Genomic DNA, 19,682 nt, shown 5'->3' on the forward strand with positions numbered 1-19,682 from the left:
CCCTCCCCCGGCCCCGCGGTGGGGATCCCTTACCCGCCTCTGCCCGCTGACCTGAGGTCCCTTCCACCCCGTTAGCGGATAAAGAGCCCTTACCGTGCGCGCGCTCCCGGTGCCGGCCCCACGCATGGCGAGGCCCGCAGCGCAGCCGACGCGAAGCTGCCCCTTCCCTTCCGCCCCGCACCTCACCCAGGTGACCCTCTTTAACTCCTTTTAACTCGCGGCAGGGCCGGGCCTTCCGCTCTTGGGCGGTGGGCCAGGCGTCACTGCGCCTGCCAGTTGCGACCTCAGCTAATGGCTGCACCGGCCAGCCCCCTCCTGGCTTCCCGCGCAGGCCCCCCTGAGATGCCTCGGTCTCTTCTAGCAACGTCGCTAGCCTTTCCAGCAAAATTCGTCTTTCCTGCTTGGGACCACTCTCCACCTTGTTTCTGCGATTCAGATGCGTTTTCCAAGTCCGCACGTGTATCAGTTAATGCCCGGGCCCCGAGGAGACGGACCAGCTCGGGTGGGCTGTTAGCGGGGAGCTGGCCCTCTGGACACTTTGTTGCCCAGGGTGTGATACATGTGAACAGAACGGTGCCTTGGCTGAAGACCTACCGTGTGTCAGCCCCCTGGCCGGGTGCTGATGCGGATGGAGGCCCACAGTTGCGCCCACCCGAGGAGTCAGTGAGCAGGTGCGCCCTGGGGAACCGGCCACACGCGGGCTTCCTCTGGGCGGGAGATGGGCCCCCAGAGTCACCAGGGAGACGGAGGGAGCATCGAGTGGGGCAGTTGGACGTGTTGGCCCCAGAAGGCAGGTTATCCAGGGGCCCTGCTGTCATTCTCTCGTTTCCAGCCTGTTTTTGTAGATTTTGTGCCTATATCACCAAACTCTCTTCTTGGGTCTTAGTTTTCATTTTATTTTCTTTGATTGTCTAATAGTTGTCTCCCTTCTCGGAGGTAATGAGGTGACAGCCTCATTAAAGACCTCAGCAAGAGTGAAGGCCTTCAAGTCAGATCTCCGCTTCTGCCTGGCTTAACCTCAACTCCTCAGTTCTCCGTCTGGAAAAGGAGATGATGAAAATAGAGGCGAGGTCCAGTAGGCTTCGGAACACACAGAAAGAGCTAGGGTTCAATAAATCATCATGATGATGATGATATTGCAGCTAATCTAATTGATCAGTTATTATACTTCAGGCTTTATTTGTATTATCTCTAAGTCCTAACAGCATCAGAGGAAGGTCCCCATTTTGTGTAGCGAACTGAGGCACAGACTAAGGGACTATGTGTGGGGCAGAGATGTGGTTTAACAAAGCCCATCCGTGTTGAACCATTAAGTTCTTCTATGATTGTGAGATGATGTATCAAAAGCACGTACAAGTCCCTTCATAACGGTAAGTGCCCCACACAGGAAAGCTTTTCATTAATTTTAGGGTTGCTTGTCGCAAAATGCTTACCTAGACTTTTGTTGTGATGACCAAGTTCAGCTTTCAACAAGGCATATTAAATTCTGTTATTTTTAGAAGTCTGGTCACCGTTCACGGACTCCGAAATAAATGCAAGGCGTTGCGTAATTGCAATTATATTACGGTGCAGCACACGCTTAGTCCATCAGAGGGTCATCACTTCCATCAGGACTTAAAGGAAAAGATGGCGGTGGCAGAGCGGGGGGGCGGGTAGGGGAGTGGGGTGACGGCCGCCGACTCCCAGCACTAGCTTCACCGGGAGGCCCGGGTCCCCGCCGGCCGTCGCCACGTGGGAGGTCCCGCCCCCTAGCCCCGCCCCGCCCCGCCTCCGGAGCCGCGACGCTTGCGCGAGCTCCCCAGCCGGGCTCGGTCTCACGGAGCACGCGCACTCCGCCGCATTCTACTGGCGAATCCCCGCGCCTTGCCGTGCTCTGATTGGTGGATCCGGAGCTCGCGCTGGGCTCCTGCAGATCTACCCGCCGGGAGCAGAGACCGGGCGGCGATGGCGCGGTGAACTCGACCGCTGGACTCTGCAAGGGCAGGCAGGACGGCGTCGCCGCCACCCGGACGCTTTAGTCCAGGGGCTGAGGCAGCTCCCGTCGGCCCTGGTTTCTCCGCACCCCTCTCCGCGACCTCGGTTGGGCATGTTTTCCAGGGCCCAGGTGAGGCGGGTTCTGCAGTGGGTGCCCGGAAAGCAGCGACTCGGCGTCTACAGGTTTCTGCCCTTCTTTTTTGTCCTGGGAGGAACGATGGAGTGGATCATGATTAAAGTGCGCGTGGGCAAGGAGACCTTCTGTAAGTGGGCATGCAGCAGCCTCCGTTTCATTTCAGGAAGGCAGGAGGTGGCATGGGGCCTTTTCCCCTGGGAGGTCGTCATTCCCAGGTTGCAGACCGCTCCTTCCACTCAGCGCTCAACTGCTTTTTCCGCGTCGGGAGGGCAAGTGCTGTTCCATTCACTGGGCCCTGGAGACCCGCCCGGGCTCACGGGGTCTCCTGTAAGCGGGGCGACAAAGGCACTTCGGCGTCCAACCCTGAGACCTTGCTCACATGTTGAAGGGAGTGCATGGGACTCCACTCAGGACGGTCTCCTCGCCAGCCCGCTGGTGACATGCTGTCTCGGGGACAGACTTGCTCACTGCACGGTAGGGGGGGGGGGGGGAGGCGGGTAGGAACCTGGGCATTCATGGAAATTCCAGCTAACTGGCCAGTCCTCTCGGGGCTCTGTAGTCCAAACCCTGGAGGGAGCTGTCTGCCCGCTTAGCTGATTACCAGTTTTTACAGGCAGGTCATTGGCACCAGGGCCCAGCACTGGGAACGGAATGCCGGGCGCTGCTTTGCTGAGCATTATAGCTCCGCACAGGCTAGTTCGTCTCCTGGGGAGACTTCCCCAACCCCCAGGCCCGCTCTGCTTTGTCCCTCCAGAAACATGATCTCTTGTGAATTGCCAATCCTCATTAAAAAAAAAATTTTTTTTAGTGCTTTTTATTTAGTCTTTTTGTTCATCCATTCATCAGTATTTAATGAGCACTGATGAGAGGATATAATGAACAAGGCAGAGGATCCCCCACTGGAGATGCCTCGGCCGTTGACTAGGTGGGAGAGGATGGGATCAGAGCAGGGCAGTAGGAGTAGCCCTTGAAAGGAGTTCTCTGCTGATGATTTTTCTCTGGGAGAAAGTTCATGCCGTTTGGGGGTGGTTGAAGGAGGGTCAGGGTCATGGCTGAGGAAACGGTTGTCAGGCGTCACAGTGGACCCAGTCAGATGCATCAGTTTGGCCCCACAGGGCAAAGCAAGCAGTGAGGCATGGAGAAGGAAGTTGGGTTATTCTGTGGTTGGGGCTTTGAAGGTGTATCAAGAAGTTATTGATCAGAGAAGGAATTTCAGCTGGTTTGGGCAGGAAGAGAGAAGGAGGGGTGGGGGCGGAGGGAGGGTACTCAGGGGAAGAAGTTGGTAAAGGTCCAAGGACAAGGGCTAGAAAGGTGGTAGAGGTGATGGTCAGAGCAGGATGAATGGATGACTTCATAGGAACAGTGCCAGTGGGTGGCAGAAGTTGTGTGGGGAAGGCAGGGAAGTGAGGGAGGCTAGTGCTTTATCCCTAAGGGGACAGGGGTGCCTCCTGGGACAGGATAGGGTCTCAAGGAGCCGGGGAGCTAGATGCTGTTTTCAGTGACTGAAAAGGAAGTGATGGAGAACAGGTACCAGTGCAGAGAAGACGGTGGCAAATGGCACAAGCCCTGAAGGAAGAGGGTGGCGAATCAGAAGTCCGGAAAGCAGCAGCTGAGAACAAGGAAGCTGACCTCAGCTCCCCACCCCAAGTTCCTGGGTGTGGGAGAGGGAGCAGCAGAGCCACAGCTCGGGAAGAGCCTTTGAGGGGCCACGTTTCAGTTAAGAAGAATGATTTCCAGAGTAGGAATTGTGGGGGATACGGAAGTGAGGGAAGTTATTGATTTTTAGAGAGTGGAAAGGAATGGGGAGGAAGAGAGAGAAATATTGATATGACAGAGACACATGACACATTGGTTGGTTGCCTTCTGCAAGCACTCTGACCAGGGCCAGGGATTGAACCTGCATCCAAAATATGTGCCCTTGATGGGAATCGAACCCCAGACCCTCCAATATGCAGGTCAACATTCTAACCCCTGACCACACCAGCCAGAGTGAACATACCAGCTCTTACCCTGCTATTGAAGTCCAGAACTTCATTAACATAGCCTTATTTAACTCATGTTTTAAATTACTTTGGCATTGAATTAATGTTGAGCATGAGCTGGTTTGGCTCAGCGGATAGAGTATAGGCCCACGGACTGAAGGGTCCCTGGTTTGATTCTGGTCAAGGGCATGTACCTCTGTTGCAGGCTCCATCCTGGTCCTGGGAGGCAACCAATCAGTGTGTCTCTCTGTCTCTCCCCCTTCCTTCCACTCTCTCTAAAAATAAATGGAAAAAAATCCTTGGGTGAGAATTTACAAAATAGCCCCCAAAAATTAATGTTGAGATTCAGATATAGTGACCAACCTATACTACTGGTTAAATTATTTAGATCTTAGTATTTTTAATTCCTCAGTTTCTTAAAAATCTAAGTAAAATTTTTGTTCAATACAGATGATGTCTACCGGAGAAAAGCCTCAGAAAGACAGTATCAGAGAAGGCTGGAAGAAGCATCAGAGACTAAACTTCAGCAGTCAATAAAGTGAATATGAAATTTTTCTAGTTTCAAATTCTTTAAAAATGTACATTCATTAAAAAATACACTTAATGTTGGGGGAGCACTTTGTGAAGTGTATGGTTGTCTGACCACTGTGCTGTACACTTGAAACTAATACAAAATAATATTGAATGTAAACTGTGATTAAAAAACAACAAAACAAAAAGCTGGCGTAGCTCAGTGGTTGAGTGTCGACCTATGAACCAGGGGGTTGCAGTTCAATTCCCTGGTAGGAGCACATGCCCAGGTTGCAGGCTCAGTCCCCAGTGTGTGTGTGCGGGAGGCAGCCAATCGGTGATTCACTCTCATCATTGATGTTTCTACCTCTCTCTCCCTCTCTGAAATCAATTAAAAAATATTAAAAAAACAACATAAAACACATTGCTAACATCCCAGCAAGTTCCTCCTTTCCTATGCACGTATGGATGGTGTTCACCGGGCTCTAAGGTCTGCATGGGAGAATTTGAACATGCTTGGAAAACTGCAGCCCATATTTTCTACTTCAGTGACATCTCTGTGCAGTCTACATTCGAGGGGAGAATTAAATTTGAAGCATAAAAACGTTCTTAGATACCTAGTTCGTGCTAGGCAATTTAATCTGGAATTTGCATTCTCTAGTTGCCAGGAAATGGCATTTCTGTACATTTGGCAAGGAGAGGGATCAGGAGTTGTGTCTGATACAAAGACATCTGAGTCAGTTTAATTTCATTCTGACTACCTTCAACAAAAGGTGAATTATTAACCATAGAGAGGCAGCTTTACAATTATAATTTCCACAGCTATTCCTTAGTTTTCAATTGTTTTTTGTCATATACTGAACTTGACAACCAAAAATAAACTGGACAATTTGGTAGTATTTTACTGCAACTCATTTCATTGTATTCAATAATGGGCAGTCTGAGTAAAAGAAAATGATGTATCATTTTAATGGTTGACTACAACAGTTTAGTTCTTACGGAAAGAAAAATGAAGCACAGTGGGTGTGGCTCAGTGGTTGAGCATGGTCCTATGAACCAGGGGGTTAAGGTTCAATTTCCTTAGGGCACATACTGGATCCCCAGTAGGGGGTGTGCAGGAAGCAGCCAATCAATGATTCTCATCATTGGTGCTTCTTTCTCTCCGAAATCAATAACTATTTTAAAATAAAAACAAGAAAAATGAATATAATTATGTAATAGCCAATATCCTACTAGAATAACTAAGAAAAGTACATATCTGGTTAATAATGACCTTTAATAAGTATTAAATATTAGTTTGTGATAATATAAGACAAATTATAGAACAGTTTTTCTTGAATCAGTTACTAATGGTAGATTTTTTTCAGTAGGCAAATTTTTTTTTTAAGAGAGTGGGAGTGAGAGGGAGAGACAGAAACATCGATGTGTGAGAGACACATCAATTGGTTGCCTCCCGCACACTCTCGATCAGGGCAGGGAGTCTGCAACTGAAGTATGTGTCCTTGACCAGAATCGAACCCGGGACCCTTCAGTCCGCAGGCTGATGCTCCATCCGTTGAACCAAACTGGCTAGGGCCAAAGATTTTTTTTTAATAACAGCTTCATTGAGGTATGATTCCTATCACGACCAACATTTCAGTCATTATAAATGTTCCAATTCAAATTGAAATGTAGTTTTAGGATATTGCTGTCACCCCAAAGTTCCATTGTGCCATGTGCAATCAATCACTGCCGAGATAGCATGGTTCCTTCCCAGGCATGTGGTAGCTCCAGCAGCAAGCTCTGTGGGAGACTTACGTTGCCTAAGGTTTTCTCATTTTAGATTCTCCCAGTTAAATCTGGCCCACTGCTTGTCCAAACCAGGACTGCAACATCAGGGTAGCAATGTTGTAGGTTTTCCTAGTTCATTTCTCTCCATTTTGCCATTTTTAATTAATAAAATCACAGACTTCCTCCTGGCCCCCCAATTGATGCTACATTCTTTCTGGCAGTAAAGCTGCTGGGTTTTGTTTTTTTGCCACCAGACCCACATTGGTCAAGCCTGACCTGGGTGGGGGCTGAGAGGCTGAACGAAAGCAGCCCCAGGTAAAAAGACCACCGACTCTTGCTGTTTTTAACCAAAGTTTGAGCAGTTTTTCAAGAATAAAATGTTCTCGTCCTAGCCGGTTTGGCTCAGTGGATGAAGCGTCGGCCTGCGGACTCAAGGGTCCTGGGTTCGATTCCGGTCAGGGGCATGTGCCTTGGTTGTGGGCGCGTCTCTGGTGGGGGGTGTGCAGGAGGCAGCTGATCAATGTTTCTGACTCTCTATCCCTCTCCCTTCCTCTCTGTAAAAAAATCAATAAAATATTTAAAAAAATAAAATGTTCTCAATTTGTAAAATAAATACAAATAAAAATGTACTTTTCAGATCTCTTACACAGAACTGCCTTAAAAAGAACTTTTTTTGTTTTCCTATCACTGCTTGAATACCTACTTTCCTGTGTGAAAATTATTTCCTCCTGCCCTAACCGGTTTGGCTTAGTGGATAGAGCATCGGCCTGCGGACTGAGGGGTCCCAGGTTCGATTCCGGTCAAGGGCATGTACCTCGGTTGCGGGCACATCCCCGGTGGGAGGTGTGCAGGAGGCAGCTGATGGATGTTTCTCTCTCATCGGTGTTTCTAACTCTCTGTCCCTCTCCTGTCCTCTCTGTTAAAAAATCAATAAAATATATATATTTAAAAAAAATTATTTCCTCCTAAAACATAACCATTAAATGAATCTAGTCCAGGAACTATTTCCTAAACAATTCAAGGATCAATCAGGATGTATTTCAGTGCAGCCTGAATTCTTGGTGAAATTCTTTAGGCAAAAAATTATAACTTAGTTTACTTTTTTGCAGAATTCACATTTAATCATGGACATAAAAGTAAGACCTAAGTAAAATTTGTTTAATGCAGACAAGATCATTGTAACCAGGATAATTATGCAGATTACATTTGTCAGCTGCCACTTTGTAAACATTTTGCTAGGGTGCTGGAAATTCCAGACATTACATTACTTGCTCTTGTGAAACCCTTCCCTTGCCAGGCTCCATTAACATTCAAGGGCTGGAGCTCTTGTGAACTGGGGTGGGGTGGGGGTGGGAGACAGGCTTCACACACCCCTCTGTCATAAAAGATACTGCTTTCAAACAGCTGCTAAATAGAGGCTGCTCTTTCCCTAAGAAATGTAAACGTCACAGTGAAGCAACCATAGACTTGGCTAAATCATAGGCCCAGTCTATTGGTAGAGATTTTGTAATTTGATCCAGAATAAGTTTGGATCAGCTGATAGAAAATGCAAAGGCATCTTCCCATGCTTGGATAGCCACAGTCTACATCTTTTGAAACAAGAAAATAGCTACATATTAAAGAACACTTGTTTCAAAAGTTTATTTTTCATGAATAAGAAGCAAATGATCTCTGTCACAAACACAACTCTTCCTAAATTGTTTAGGGATTTGTTTTTCTAATTTGAGTCCATTTATGTTGGAACCAACTCAGTATAAAGAGCCACTGATTATCTCATTAAAGTACTGCCTGAAGCAAACTCAGAATCACTGCCCAGAGATGGACTGTGAAGACCAGTGATGAACAGGAGCCCCCGGGGGAGGAAGGTGGTTCTCAGGTGCACTTGCATCACCTCAAGAACTGCTGGTGAATCTCACCTCACAGTTCTGCCCATCCTGAGGACAGCAGTGTGGCTATATTTGGCTTTGTGTTAATGCTCCTGAGCCCTGGACCAGTGTCTGGACATTTTACTGGTTGGACTGCAGCATAAGAAAATTGTGGTATGATACAATTTTATGGCCTTATTCCATGTTCCTCCACCCCCCGATTTAGAAGTTTAATATTTGCTACATATAGAGAATACTTAACACGTTTTTACAAAGAATAGTTGTAAATACTAATAAATTAATCTAACTTCTATATCTGCTGTGGGTTCTGTTAGGTCGGAGGGAGCCCGGGATCGGATACATGCGGACATGGGATGAGACAATGGACTTCCTCTGGAATTTCTCACAGATCTGGAATCTCTCACGGGTCAGCGTGCCAGACACAGATACCTGCTTCTCCTTGAAGTTCACAGAGATCCCCGCACAAGATACTGACCCATTCCTGAATGTGCCGCCCACCCCCTGCGGCCGAGACTCCCTCAGTTGAATGTGTGATGATCCCTGCTGCGGGCACTTCCTCAGTTCAGGCCCCCGCCCTCACCAAACACCTGAATAAAGAGATGTCCCTCCCTCCCTGAAGTCGAGAAATTCACTGGCCCCACCTTTTGGGCCGGTGGGTCTCGCCCGAGAACGCAAATAAACTTCTCCTTTTTCTTTCTGATTCACTCGATTCTCTTTGCTTTCCTCGCCGCCGCTTTCCTGGGTCACCTAACAGGTTCCTTCCCTGGTTCACCTTCCTGACTCCATCCTAGAATCACTAGTCTGAAATTTGTGTTGATCTTCCCTAGAGCTTTCTTTTTTCCCAATATATTTTATTGATTTTACAGAGAGGAAGAGTTAAAAACATCAATTAGCTGCCTCCTGCATGCCCCCCACTGGGGATGCGCCTGCAACCAAGGTACATGCACTTGACCAGAATCGAACCTGGGACCCTTCAGTCTGCAGGCCGACGCTCTATTCACTGAGCCAAACCAGTTAGGGTGAGCTTTCTTTTATATATATATATATATGGCTTCTAACTCTCTATCCCTCTCCCTTCCTCTCTGTAAAAAAAATCAATAAAATATATTTAAAAAAACAAAAAGAAAAAACCAATGGAAAAAATATTCTCAGGTGAGGATTAACAAAAAGGCATTGCTCTTATATGCCGATTGTAGAACTGCAGTGCCCCCTAGTGTCAACTACAAGGCAAAAATTATAACAACAAAACCCCCACAATACTCAATCTAGAATGACAAGCCTAATTAGCATTTATTGCTAGAAATCTACCTCCACTGTAGTGTTGTGGAAAGAATTTGGGCTTCGGAGCTTCACTTGATCATCTGAACTGATAAAATACCTAAGTTAGTAACATAGTAACTTTGTTCATCTAGCAGTCCTATTTTGGAAGTTTTGTCTAATCTCTCTGATGTAAATTAATTACATCAATATCTTTTTGTAAGTTTGATTTTTTCCAACTGAATAACCTCTCTTTAAAACAAAATGCACTTGGAACATGAGGCTTCCCAAAGGATTTCTCTCCTAGTAGAATATTATCAATTCTTTAGTCTTCACACGTGTGAAATTTCTTGCCATTTTTATGTACAATCCAATGAATACATAAATTTTTGGGATAGAAATAGTCTGTTAGGTTCTAAACTTTCCTTCAGCTGACCTAGCACACTTCCAAACCAAAAAGAAATAGAGTAATACTTGGCAGTATTTGTTTGCTCATAGTGTTTAGTTGGAATGTTTTATACATCACTGATCCAAAATATACTCATGAACAAAGATGTATGCATAGCCCTAAGCTTAGGAGAACAGAATCACAGGGATTTGCAAAGTGATATTAGAGGAAAACAGTTGGTTGATTTTACCAACACTTTCTATTAAAAGTGTGGTCATGTTTTAAGAGCTTATAAGCATGTTAAAGACATACCTGGGACACTTATCTCTTCTGATCACTAAGAACTATTTGAAACGGGTTATACAGCTTTATGATCTAGGACAGTGATGGCGAACCTTTTGAGCTCGGCGTGTCAGCATTTTGAAAAACCCTAACTTAACTCTGGTGCTGTGTCACATATAGAAATTTTTTGATATTTGCAACCATAGTAAAACAAAGACTTATATTTTTGATATTTATTTTATATATTTAAATGCCATTTAACAAAGAAAAATCAACCAAAAAAATGAGTTTGCGTGTCACCTGACACGCGTGTCATAGGTTCGCCATCACTGATCTAGAACATGCTTTCTTTACCTTCTGCAATCAGTAACTCTTTTTTTTAAATTTAATTTTATTTTGCAATCAGTAACTCTTTAATTTTAACTGAAACCTGCATTTCTGCCCATCCTGAGGACAGCAGTGTGGCTACATTTGGCTTTGTGTTAATGCTCCTGAGCCCTGGACCAGTGTCTGGACACTTTGAGGAGCACTCTTCCCCTAAATTAGCAGCTGTATCCCTGTCAGCACAAAATCAAGCTTTGCAGGAGTTAACCTGTTTGAAGTTAACATCTGAGACAAGCTTTAACAAACAACCAAATCTGGTTAATCCAAATCACTTTGCAAACTCCATTTTTATTTGGATTAAAAAGCTTTAGATGAACAAACATATGATACATACATGTTATAAGACTAGTTACCACGTAAAACTCTTTTGATACAGAAATTAGAATAAACCAAGTTTTAATCAAGTCTGAAAATGTTCAAGCTCAAAAGTCAACACCACCAATTTGGAGTTTTACACAGAGAAGCATCCCCTCTCAATTCTTCCTCATAGGAAGACAAGGGTGGCTTCAAAAACAAAACAAAGGTCTTTTAAATCAGTTGGTTGACATATTATTTTAAACCTATAGGTTTCCTCCACACACATAAACAAAATTCTTTTCCACATGAACTTATATTTTGAAAATACTTAGGCCATTATGCTTTCTAAGCCATATCACTACAATTCCTAAACTCATGGATAAAAGGTGTATAGTTAACTTGAACTTTTTTAAATGAGCAAAAAATTTTTTTTTGGAAGATGGCTGACCTCAAATCTTATTTCCTAAATATTAACTGATATTCCCCAAGTTAATATACAGAAAGACATGATTCTAAAATAAATTATTTTTTTTAAAGAAAAACTTAATTAGGGCCTGCCTAGTGGCCCCCTGGCCCGACTCTGTACTGCCTTAGGGAAGCTCCTGGCCGGGTCTATGGTTCCGATAGCACCTCCAGACACTGGGAAGGAGTCGGAGGAGGAGTGCTCTGGCTTCTAATGCCCCATGTAGCCCACAGTAAAGTTTTTAGAGGCTTCCCAAGAAGTCTCATCCAGACCTTAAAAAGGGAAATAAAATGGACGCATGAAATAAATAAATAACTTAACCAAAATTAAATTTCAGGTTCTTTGGTGTAATTCAAGGATGTCTAGAAATAAAATAATCTGATTGTATTATACAGTCCATGATGATTCAATGGCCCAAATAACCAGGAACTGAAGATTTCTTTATCTGATTCAGTTTAACAATAAGGTACTGATATACTATTGCAATACATTTTTTAAAAATTCAGAATTATTTAAAATACTTGATGCAAACAGAGATCCAGTGGTTGACTATAGGCAATTAAGTTACAAGGGCCTCCTATGTAGATACAAGAGACTTTTATCCATTCTACACACTTTTGTCCCCATGATTTAGTAAGAATGGTAATGAAATACCAGGTATTGAGTCATACCAGACTAAAAGAAAAAAGTATCCTTTGAAAGTCACTCTTTCAACTTACACACAGCAGTGGAAGGTCAACCACAATGGCAACCACTTTGCTACAATAAAGCAGGTTTCCAAAAACCCTAGAAACACTGTTCCATATTTGCTGTTTTTTACCTGTCTGAGCATCATACACTGCCTCCAAATGTTTATTTTAGGGTCATATAAGAGACAAGGTCATCAAACCCAAGTGTTTAGGGTCTGTAATGGTCTTTTTCATGAGCATTTTCTTAAATTATGATGCCTTTCTCTTGAAATTTAAAAGCACAAGCTGAATTTTAAATATTTTAGGAAGTTTTAAATTTCTGGTTGAGAATTACAATGAAGAAACTTAGAAAAAAAGAAAGCCACATCTGACAAGGAAACAAAGAATACTAAAGCATCTGCATACGCAGGCGGTCTACCCATTTACAATTAGGCTTCTGATACAGCTCATATCTAGTGATGCACTCCCTTTGTTAGTTTAGGTATTATGCTGAAAAGTAAATCACCTCCATGGACGCCTCAATGCTTTCTTCAAGATGAACTTCAAATATTTTTTCAATGTAAGAGATTTAAAATTTTAAATCATCTAACACATATAGGCATACATTGTGAATTATTATACATAGATCAAAAGTACCCTTAAACTTACCTGCCAAGACTAAGAATAATTCAGGGTTGTGCACATGTTCTAGAAAAATAACTGACACCATAGACATCTAACTCAGCACAAGAAAAAGTGGTCTCTCTCCAGGTGTCCGGGAGACGCACCAGCTGCAGAAAGATAGACAGCACTGACTCCAGATTTCTGCAGCAAGCCTCTGAGTTAATAGAGCAAATGTGCCATGTCTGCCAAACACGAATAACCTAAATAACAACCTTTCACTTCACCTGGAACACACTTTTTGTGAAAGTGGCTTAAGATATTCAGGCACATGAAACAGACACAAGTACACTCCCTTCTCTAAGATGTAAACTAGGACCAACTTCACATTTCATTGTCAACTTAAACTAATCTGTAAACTCGTGTGTGTGTGTATTTTTTCAGTTTGTTCTTTTATAAAAACAAAAACCAAAAAACCCTAACCCAAGACAAAACCTTTGATGGTTTCAGTTCCATGGCAACAAGTAAAAAGATAAAACTCCAAGTCTACACACATACAACCAATTATGAAACTGGTTTTAAACGAAGGAAATATATGCAAAAAATCTTTGTGTATTTGATAAAGTCAACTTAATATAACAAAAACAAATTGAAATAGCTTATTAAAAGTATCCTTATATAAAAATGGCCTTGTGATGTACAGTAAAATGCAATAAAAATTATCATCCTTTGTTCCTCCCCCCAACCCCCTGTAACTATGTGGCTACTATTCCACAAAACTCATTATGCTTCTATAAAAGAAACGTAATAGATGTGATTAAAGGTTTTCTAGATTGTATGCTTGGCGAATGTTGAGGGTGTCTCGGAGCATCAAATCCCGAAGGCGCCAGAGGGCATCTGCCATGGTGGTGTGAGCCCCTTTACTTTTCAGCCAGTGAGAGGGTAGGCGGCTCTCTTGTTCTTTTGACAAATGGACATCACGCCTTCGAGCTGAAAATTAAAGTATAGACAGAGGAATATAAATAGGAATTTTAAGGTAACAAATTTTCCCTCAGTCCTAAGGTCTGATAGATTAGAACATAAAAACATAATGATTTATTTAATATTATAAATTTTAACTCTGCAGAATATTTCCAAGTAAATTTCTTATATAATTTTATTAGACATCTTGGTTTTTAGAAAACTACTTCACTTAGGTAGGTATGAGCCTACCTAACTAGGGATGTGTTGTTTTATGCTTTGTATTTTAGAAATTACCTAATTTATAATAACGACTTCACCAAAGAGCTGTACAAACACCTAAAAGATTAGGTTATTAATATTTTGTAGCCTCTCCTGATAATTAATAATTACTTCCATGTGAAGAAAAACTCCTAAAAAGGTAAATGTGAAGAAAGGTAAAACATAGCTACTACTCTTATAAAAGAAACCAAATTATCAACTTTGGTTTAGAAATAAAGAATGAGTAGAAACAAATTCTTTTAGTTTGTACTGAATAAGTCTGTTGAACTAAATGACTAACTTGATAGGTTAACAGAAACATATTTTCTAATATATTTTTCTCTTTTAAAAATTGAGGTGAACCCTGGTTGGTGTTGTTCAGTGGTTGGAACATTGGCCTGTGCACTGAAGGGTCTTGGTTTTAATTCCTAGTCAAGTACTTGGGTTGTAGGTATGATCTAGGTGTGCCAGAGGTAACCAATCTACCATGTCTGTCTCTCCCTCTAACCCACCTCCCCTTCCATTCTCTCTAAAAATCAATGAAAAAAATATCCTCAGGTGAGGTTTACCACACAAAAAATTGAAAATTGAGGTGAAATAATTTTTAATTTATTCAAATGCATCTATGTTTAATGTCCAAATGCATAAAAAAGAATTTTAAAAAATTCAGAATATACTTAAAAAGATGACGGTGATGTTTATGACAAAATTAAGCTTTGAGATTCAGCAAAAAGTTTTTTTTCAAAGTGTGATGTTAATATACAAAGAAGATTCAAACCCTTGTATTAAATATACCATTTATTTTACTTGTATAAGAAAAATGGGTATTTTCCCTGGGCTATAATATGGCAATAGCAGCAAGAGGACTTGAACAAAGCATGGATTTCATACTTAGTGAGAAGGACTCTCCTTACCTGCCAGAGTCTGGTCCCACTTGCTAATGCTGTTGGACTCAGCACTGAGTCCTTCAATGTATTTCAGGTAGGCCTCTGAGTGGAGAAGCCGTTGGGTCTTCGGTGGAGGAGCCACAAACATGGGCGTTGTTGGCTGCTGTATAACAGGAGGGCCGGCTGGATGTGGGCCAGGATATGGAGGTGGTGCCTGCTGCCCTGGAGGCCCCAAAACTCCTACCTGAAAGAGCAGACCACACAGTGAGGGGAAAAAATACTTAGTACATGTTTTGAGAAAGAATATAATGTGAACTCTGTCAAGTCTAGAAAATCCAACTGGGAGGCTTACCTGCTGTCCATATGGACTTCCGCCTTGTGCTGGAGTCCCTACCATAGGGGCCACCGCTTGGTTCATTACACCTGTAATTCAGAATGCAATGTCTCAATTAGAGGCTCTGGTTGACATGACTAAAAAACTACTGTCTGATAAGAAATTATGCCATTTATAATGCAAGCCTATGGATCTCTCTGCAGTTGAGTCTTTGTGGATAGGAACCCTACGCACCCAACACAGAATGTAGCTTTCAAATAGAAATTCCTATTCTTTTGTTTCCTAGGTACTTGACAGTGCTAGTTCAACTTGTCAGATGTGTATTAGTTATTTATGGCTTGGAAATTATTTGAACCCTGCAAAAATTCTAGTATTTCCCTAGGTAAGCTATACTCAGAATACACCTATATTTTTAAGGTATTTTTCTTTTGACAACACATTTTCCTGTACTGAAGCCTGTGTTTAAGTTCAGCAGTAATGGCATTCAATCAGGCTCAGCAGTAAGCAGTGTGGTAGGCTATAGGACACAGGGAAGAGGCTGTGCAAGTGCATAGTTAAATGAGCTCTGTGGCATATCCTTGATGTCCCCTCACAGGCCACCAGCTCCTCTAGTTCTGACTGGAGTTACTAATGTTGGCTGAGAGAGGACACTTCCATCTGATAGACAGCACTTTGAAAAGGGCTATCACTTCAAATGCAAAATGAAGGGAAAGAGAAAGATATGGTCCTACTATATTTGAGTATGTATCTGATAATAATTTTGTAAATTACTCTTGGTGACTCCTCATAAACAATTTCTGTCTCACAGGTACTAATTGATAATAATGAGATGTCCTAAATTTAGTATCTAGGGTTATTTTAACAATCTCAGGACCATCCATTTACTGTTCTCAAAACAAAGAGATACAAGAAACCCAGTTCATTAAAAACTACAACAGAAATCCTGGTGAGTTGTTGTTTAAACCTGAAACAAATCCTACTGGCTGCATAAAAGGCTCAAGAGGAGCTAACTTCATATTCTATATAGTTCCTTAGGTTTCAAAATGTTAACATTTTGACCAGGCAGAACCAGCCCAATATTCTAAGGTTCAGAATTACTAAATGCTACTTCCAGGAGGTATTAGACATTTGCTAGACAGAAAATAGTAAGTAAAAATAAGCTTTCTGTTTACAAAGCAGGGATTTTTATATTTCAAGTACTCAGAAGGGTAGGTACACCTGGATGACCATGATAGGATCCTAATGATTATTTATGAATGAATGAAGAGGTTGTGGTGGGTAAGCTGCAACATATTATTAACCTCTACCCCCTGCCTCCCAGACACTCACCAGACTTAAGATTCCACAACACAGTGGGCCTCCCTGAGCTGCTGGTATCAATCTTTGTAGAGCAGCACAAACAAATCAGCAGACCCCTCTCCTTCCTCTATTTACAAATGCCATGCTAGGGAGCAGCAGGTGAGAATGTGGGCCCCAGAGGAGTTCACTGAATTCTCCTCTCAAAGCCTCATCAGAAATGTGTGGATGTAGGCACTAGAAGTGTTTCTTCCCTGTCTCCCTGACTATAGCAGGTGTGTTGTTCCTTTCAAATACAATTTAAAATCTGAAGAGGAAGAGGCAAACAGCAGTGCCCCAACACCCACCAAAGATATCTGCTACCTACACAGTTCTGGCCTTAGACGTGTTTCCCACTGAGTCCCATGTGTACTTAGAAGTCAGCTGACTCAGTGAGACACTCTGCCAAGATGAGAAGGCACTGAGTTAAGGCCAATTCTATTTGCCACACGGGCACAGCCATTTTATGACTGACTTCTGCTGCAACAGCAACTCACACACAGGCCACCATTTACGTAATGAAACATGTTCTCCCACAAATATTTCCCTCTTTGGATACATCTGGATCAAACACTTTTTTGGAGTTATGACTATTCTCTAGTAAGTCTCTAGTAATAAGAATGTGGCTGGAGGCTCTAGGCCAAGCCACCATGTTTACTCACCCTGCACATTGCTGGGTGTACCCTCTGAAGCATCCTTTGGAATTCTGTATAACCCTATGATCAGTAGGTCCAATACTGTGTAAGAAAATCTCATGTTGTTACATTTTATCATCTGTGCTGAGCCTTTAGCTTTTATTTTGGATAATGGATCAAATGCAATTCCAAGTTGTCTTAAAATCACAATCCCTCCAACCAGATTACAGCTAAGGGTCAGTCAGTTCTTTTGAATATGATGACAATTAATATGGAACTTGTGATTTTCCTTTCATAATAAACTTTCAACTTACTAATTAATTATAAAGTAACACTGTAGCTAAAGCTGGACTTCATTTATGTTTCTATGTAAAATAACTTCTGAGCTTCTGTCCACAGACAAACCAGTGTCTACAGTTAGTAGAGTGGACTATGTTAACATGTTATGTCATGCTTCTTAGGGGAACTCAGATACAGAAAACCAGTTCAGTGCAAATTTGTTCCCTCCCTCCTTTTTGTTCCTAAAAGGACTGACTGAAGGATTTCTGACGAGTTCCACATTAGTGACTTCAATTCCTTAGAAGTGCTGATTGAGAAGCAAGAGATACAGTAGGGAACCTATACAAGATTCTGTGAGATAAGAACTGAATCAGAGGAAGTAATGCACTCAGTAGCAAAAAGTGCTTTTATATGTGACTCTCAACTAGCAATTTAAGAAATTTTATTTACTCATAAAGAGGGCATGACTTTCTAGGCTGTGTCTGACTTTTTTAGCATGTTATATTGTGTGATTTTAGAGTTTGCCTCCTGCCCCTAGGTCTGCTGAATCTGGTCTCTGCCATGTGTCCTGTGCTGCTGCTAGGCATCTACACACACAGGATAGACCCTGCTGCTGACATCTCTGGGGTTCTTAGTGTGGGAAGGCCTGCTCATAATGGGCAGTAAGTGCCTCCTAAAACAACTGGTTGAGGTAGGAAAAAGAGAACATAAAGATGAGATTAATGAGTGAATGAGGATGAAGTTCTTACCCGGTGGTGGGATGCCCGGGAGGCCGGGCACACCTGGCGGAAGATGGTGGGGTGGAGGCCCCCCAGGGTGAAGTGGCTGCATGCTGCCCATGCTAACAAGGCCATCAACTGGGCCCTGCAAAGGTGGAAGGCCTGGCGGATAGCCACCCATCATGCCTTGAAGGACACAATAAATTTCAGACATGCATCATTAACATGCAACATGAGCTAAGTAATAACAAACCTCCCACATGCACTACTAATGAATAAAGCACCCTTAGTATTGCATGATACAACAGCAATTAGTGCAATTATTTTGTTGCAAAAATGAACAAAATAAAAAGTTATAAATATGAAACCCAACATTTCTGGATGAATTAGTACTTAGTATATTATTACTTGTAGTTTTTTTTCCTGGGATAAATATACTGCATGTTTTCAGGTAAAAATAAAGAGGAGTTCCAGTAACAGCCTTTCCAAGGTCATGGTTATTGCAAGCTATTCAGAGTGACCAGTTCTGCGACTGTGTTTCTAATTGAGCAGTAATAACGCCATCATTCCACTCTGCCCACACTCATATGCCTATCATGGGTACACGAGGGGAAACTGGAATGGAGGGAAATGAGGTGCACAGCCCTGATCACAAAGCATGGTTCTCCAGCTTGTGGGAGGATGGCAAGAATTTTCCATCTACTCCTCCTCCCTTCTAGCCTCACCACTGCTGCTAAGAATGGATCATGCTAGAGCTTGGCTGATGAACCACTAAGAGCCATCACAATGTCTGATATTTCATCTTTGGATCTCAAACAAGTTAAAATAAAGGTCAAAACTAAACCCTCGAAAGCCAACCTAAGCCCAGGTCACTCAGCCTGCACTTAGGGAGGAACGGCTGGAGAATCAGGCTCTGCTGACATGAGAAAATGCCAATTGTCATCATTGTCTCCACACTCACAAATGTCCTCACATAAACCTTCATTTAACAGGGAGCATTTTAAATGTGGTACAGAATTTCTGTGAACAGTTTTTTATTCCTTTATTTTTCAAAGTGCATCTTCACAGGATAAAATATTTTCTGCTAGCTAAGGAAGAGTTTTAAGAAACAAGTATTTTTGGCAAAAGGAGTGAAAGGAAGAAAATTTCAAAATGTCAAAAACTCACCTATCAAAAGACCTTTGAAGCCACACAACATTTTTTTTTAAGCAAGAAAAACAACTTGACTTTTCTAGGATTTGAAATGATCACAATGAACAAAACATAATACTTCCCCCCAAAATGCAATCACCTTTGGCCACAACTTCTTGCACAAAGGGAGGATTGAGGGACTGATACCAAACCTCATTTTTATAAAAGATTTTTATAAAAGATCAGTTTACTCATAGAGAGACTTGGGGAAATAGTGGAAAACTCCAGATTCTAAGAATTTTACTCTTTGACTTTCCCTAAAGAATTATTTGAAAGGTATTTATTTATAAAAGTTTAGTCTCTTAAAGCTATAAAATTACTGATAATTCTTAGATTCAGTCTGCGTCATGAGTCACATCTAAGCTGACTGAAAAATGTACAATTATATGAACCAATAAAACAAATTTTAAATAATACTTCTGTACATGAAATAGGATTATGAATTTCAGTTTTAAAAAATGAG

At 42.3% G+C, this 19,682-nt stretch overlaps 2 protein-coding genes across 17 annotated transcripts in view; one reads left to right on the top strand and one right to left on the bottom strand.

The window, feature by feature from the left end:
- The first annotated feature begins 1,913 nt into the window (after positions 1-1,913).
- Positions 1,914-8,958, top strand: UQCC5 (ubiquinol-cytochrome c reductase complex assembly factor 5). Of its 3 annotated transcripts, none has more exons than XM_070390735.1 (3): positions 1,914-2,237; positions 4,543-4,630; positions 8,573-8,958. In XM_070390735.1, the coding sequence occupies exons 1-3, from the start codon at positions 2,087-2,089 to the stop codon at positions 8,613-8,615; spliced, it is 282 nt and encodes a 93-aa protein (XP_070246836.1). In that variant the 5' UTR covers positions 1,914-2,086; the 3' UTR covers positions 8,616-8,958. The 3 variants fall into 3 exon arrangements, with proteins under 3 accessions (XP_070246836.1, XP_070246835.1, XP_070246837.1); XM_070390734.1 differs by lacking the exon at positions 8,573-8,958 and adding an exon at positions 8,296-8,411; XM_070390736.1 differs by lacking the exon at positions 8,573-8,958 and adding an exon at positions 8,155-8,179.
- Positions 8,959-9,300: 342 nt separating this feature from the next.
- The window catches only part of PBRM1 (polybromo 1), a 131,163-nt gene continuing 120,781 nt past the window's right edge, over positions 9,301-19,682 (bottom strand). For 7 of the 14 annotated variants that reach the window (XM_070390714.1, XM_070390718.1, XM_070390719.1 and 4 more), the window contains 4 exons: positions 18,059-18,214; positions 15,079-15,149; positions 14,754-14,970; positions 9,301-13,608 (listed from right to left, as the gene is read on the bottom strand). In XM_070390714.1, coding sequence (XP_070246815.1) covers positions 13,436-13,608; positions 14,754-14,970; positions 15,079-15,149; positions 18,059-18,214 — 617 coding nt within the window. In that variant the 3' untranslated portion in view covers positions 9,301-13,435. The remainder of the gene's footprint in view (positions 13,609-14,753; positions 14,971-15,078; positions 15,150-18,058; positions 18,215-19,682) is intronic. The other 7 variants (XM_070390725.1, XM_070390726.1, XM_070390724.1 and 4 more) reach the window with 1 other exon arrangement.

The sequence above is a fragment of the Myotis yumanensis genome, unplaced genomic scaffold (genome assembly GCF_028538775.1).
Source record: "Myotis yumanensis isolate MYYU_CA2020_CCGP unplaced genomic scaffold, mMyoYum1.0.hap1 SCAF_14, whole genome shotgun sequence".
Taxonomy (NCBI): domain Eukaryota; kingdom Metazoa; phylum Chordata; class Mammalia; order Chiroptera; family Vespertilionidae; genus Myotis; species Myotis yumanensis.

What these genes read in the sequence shown, in the direction of transcription:
- UQCC5 (XM_070390734.1), top strand. Translation starts at nt 2,087, where the DNA reads ATGTTTTCCAGGGCCCAGGTGAGGCGGGTTCTGCAGTGGGTGCCCGGA. An exon ending in CGTGGGCAAGGAGACCTTCT is followed by an intron (nt 2,238 to 4,542) that starts GTAAGTGGGCAT and finishes TGTTCAATACAG; the next exon opens with ATGATGTCTACCGGAGAAAA. An exon ending in AAACTTCAGCAGTCAATAAA is followed by an intron (nt 4,631 to 8,295) that starts GTGAATATGAAA and finishes CTCACCTCACAG; the next exon opens with TTCTGCCCATCCTGAGGACA.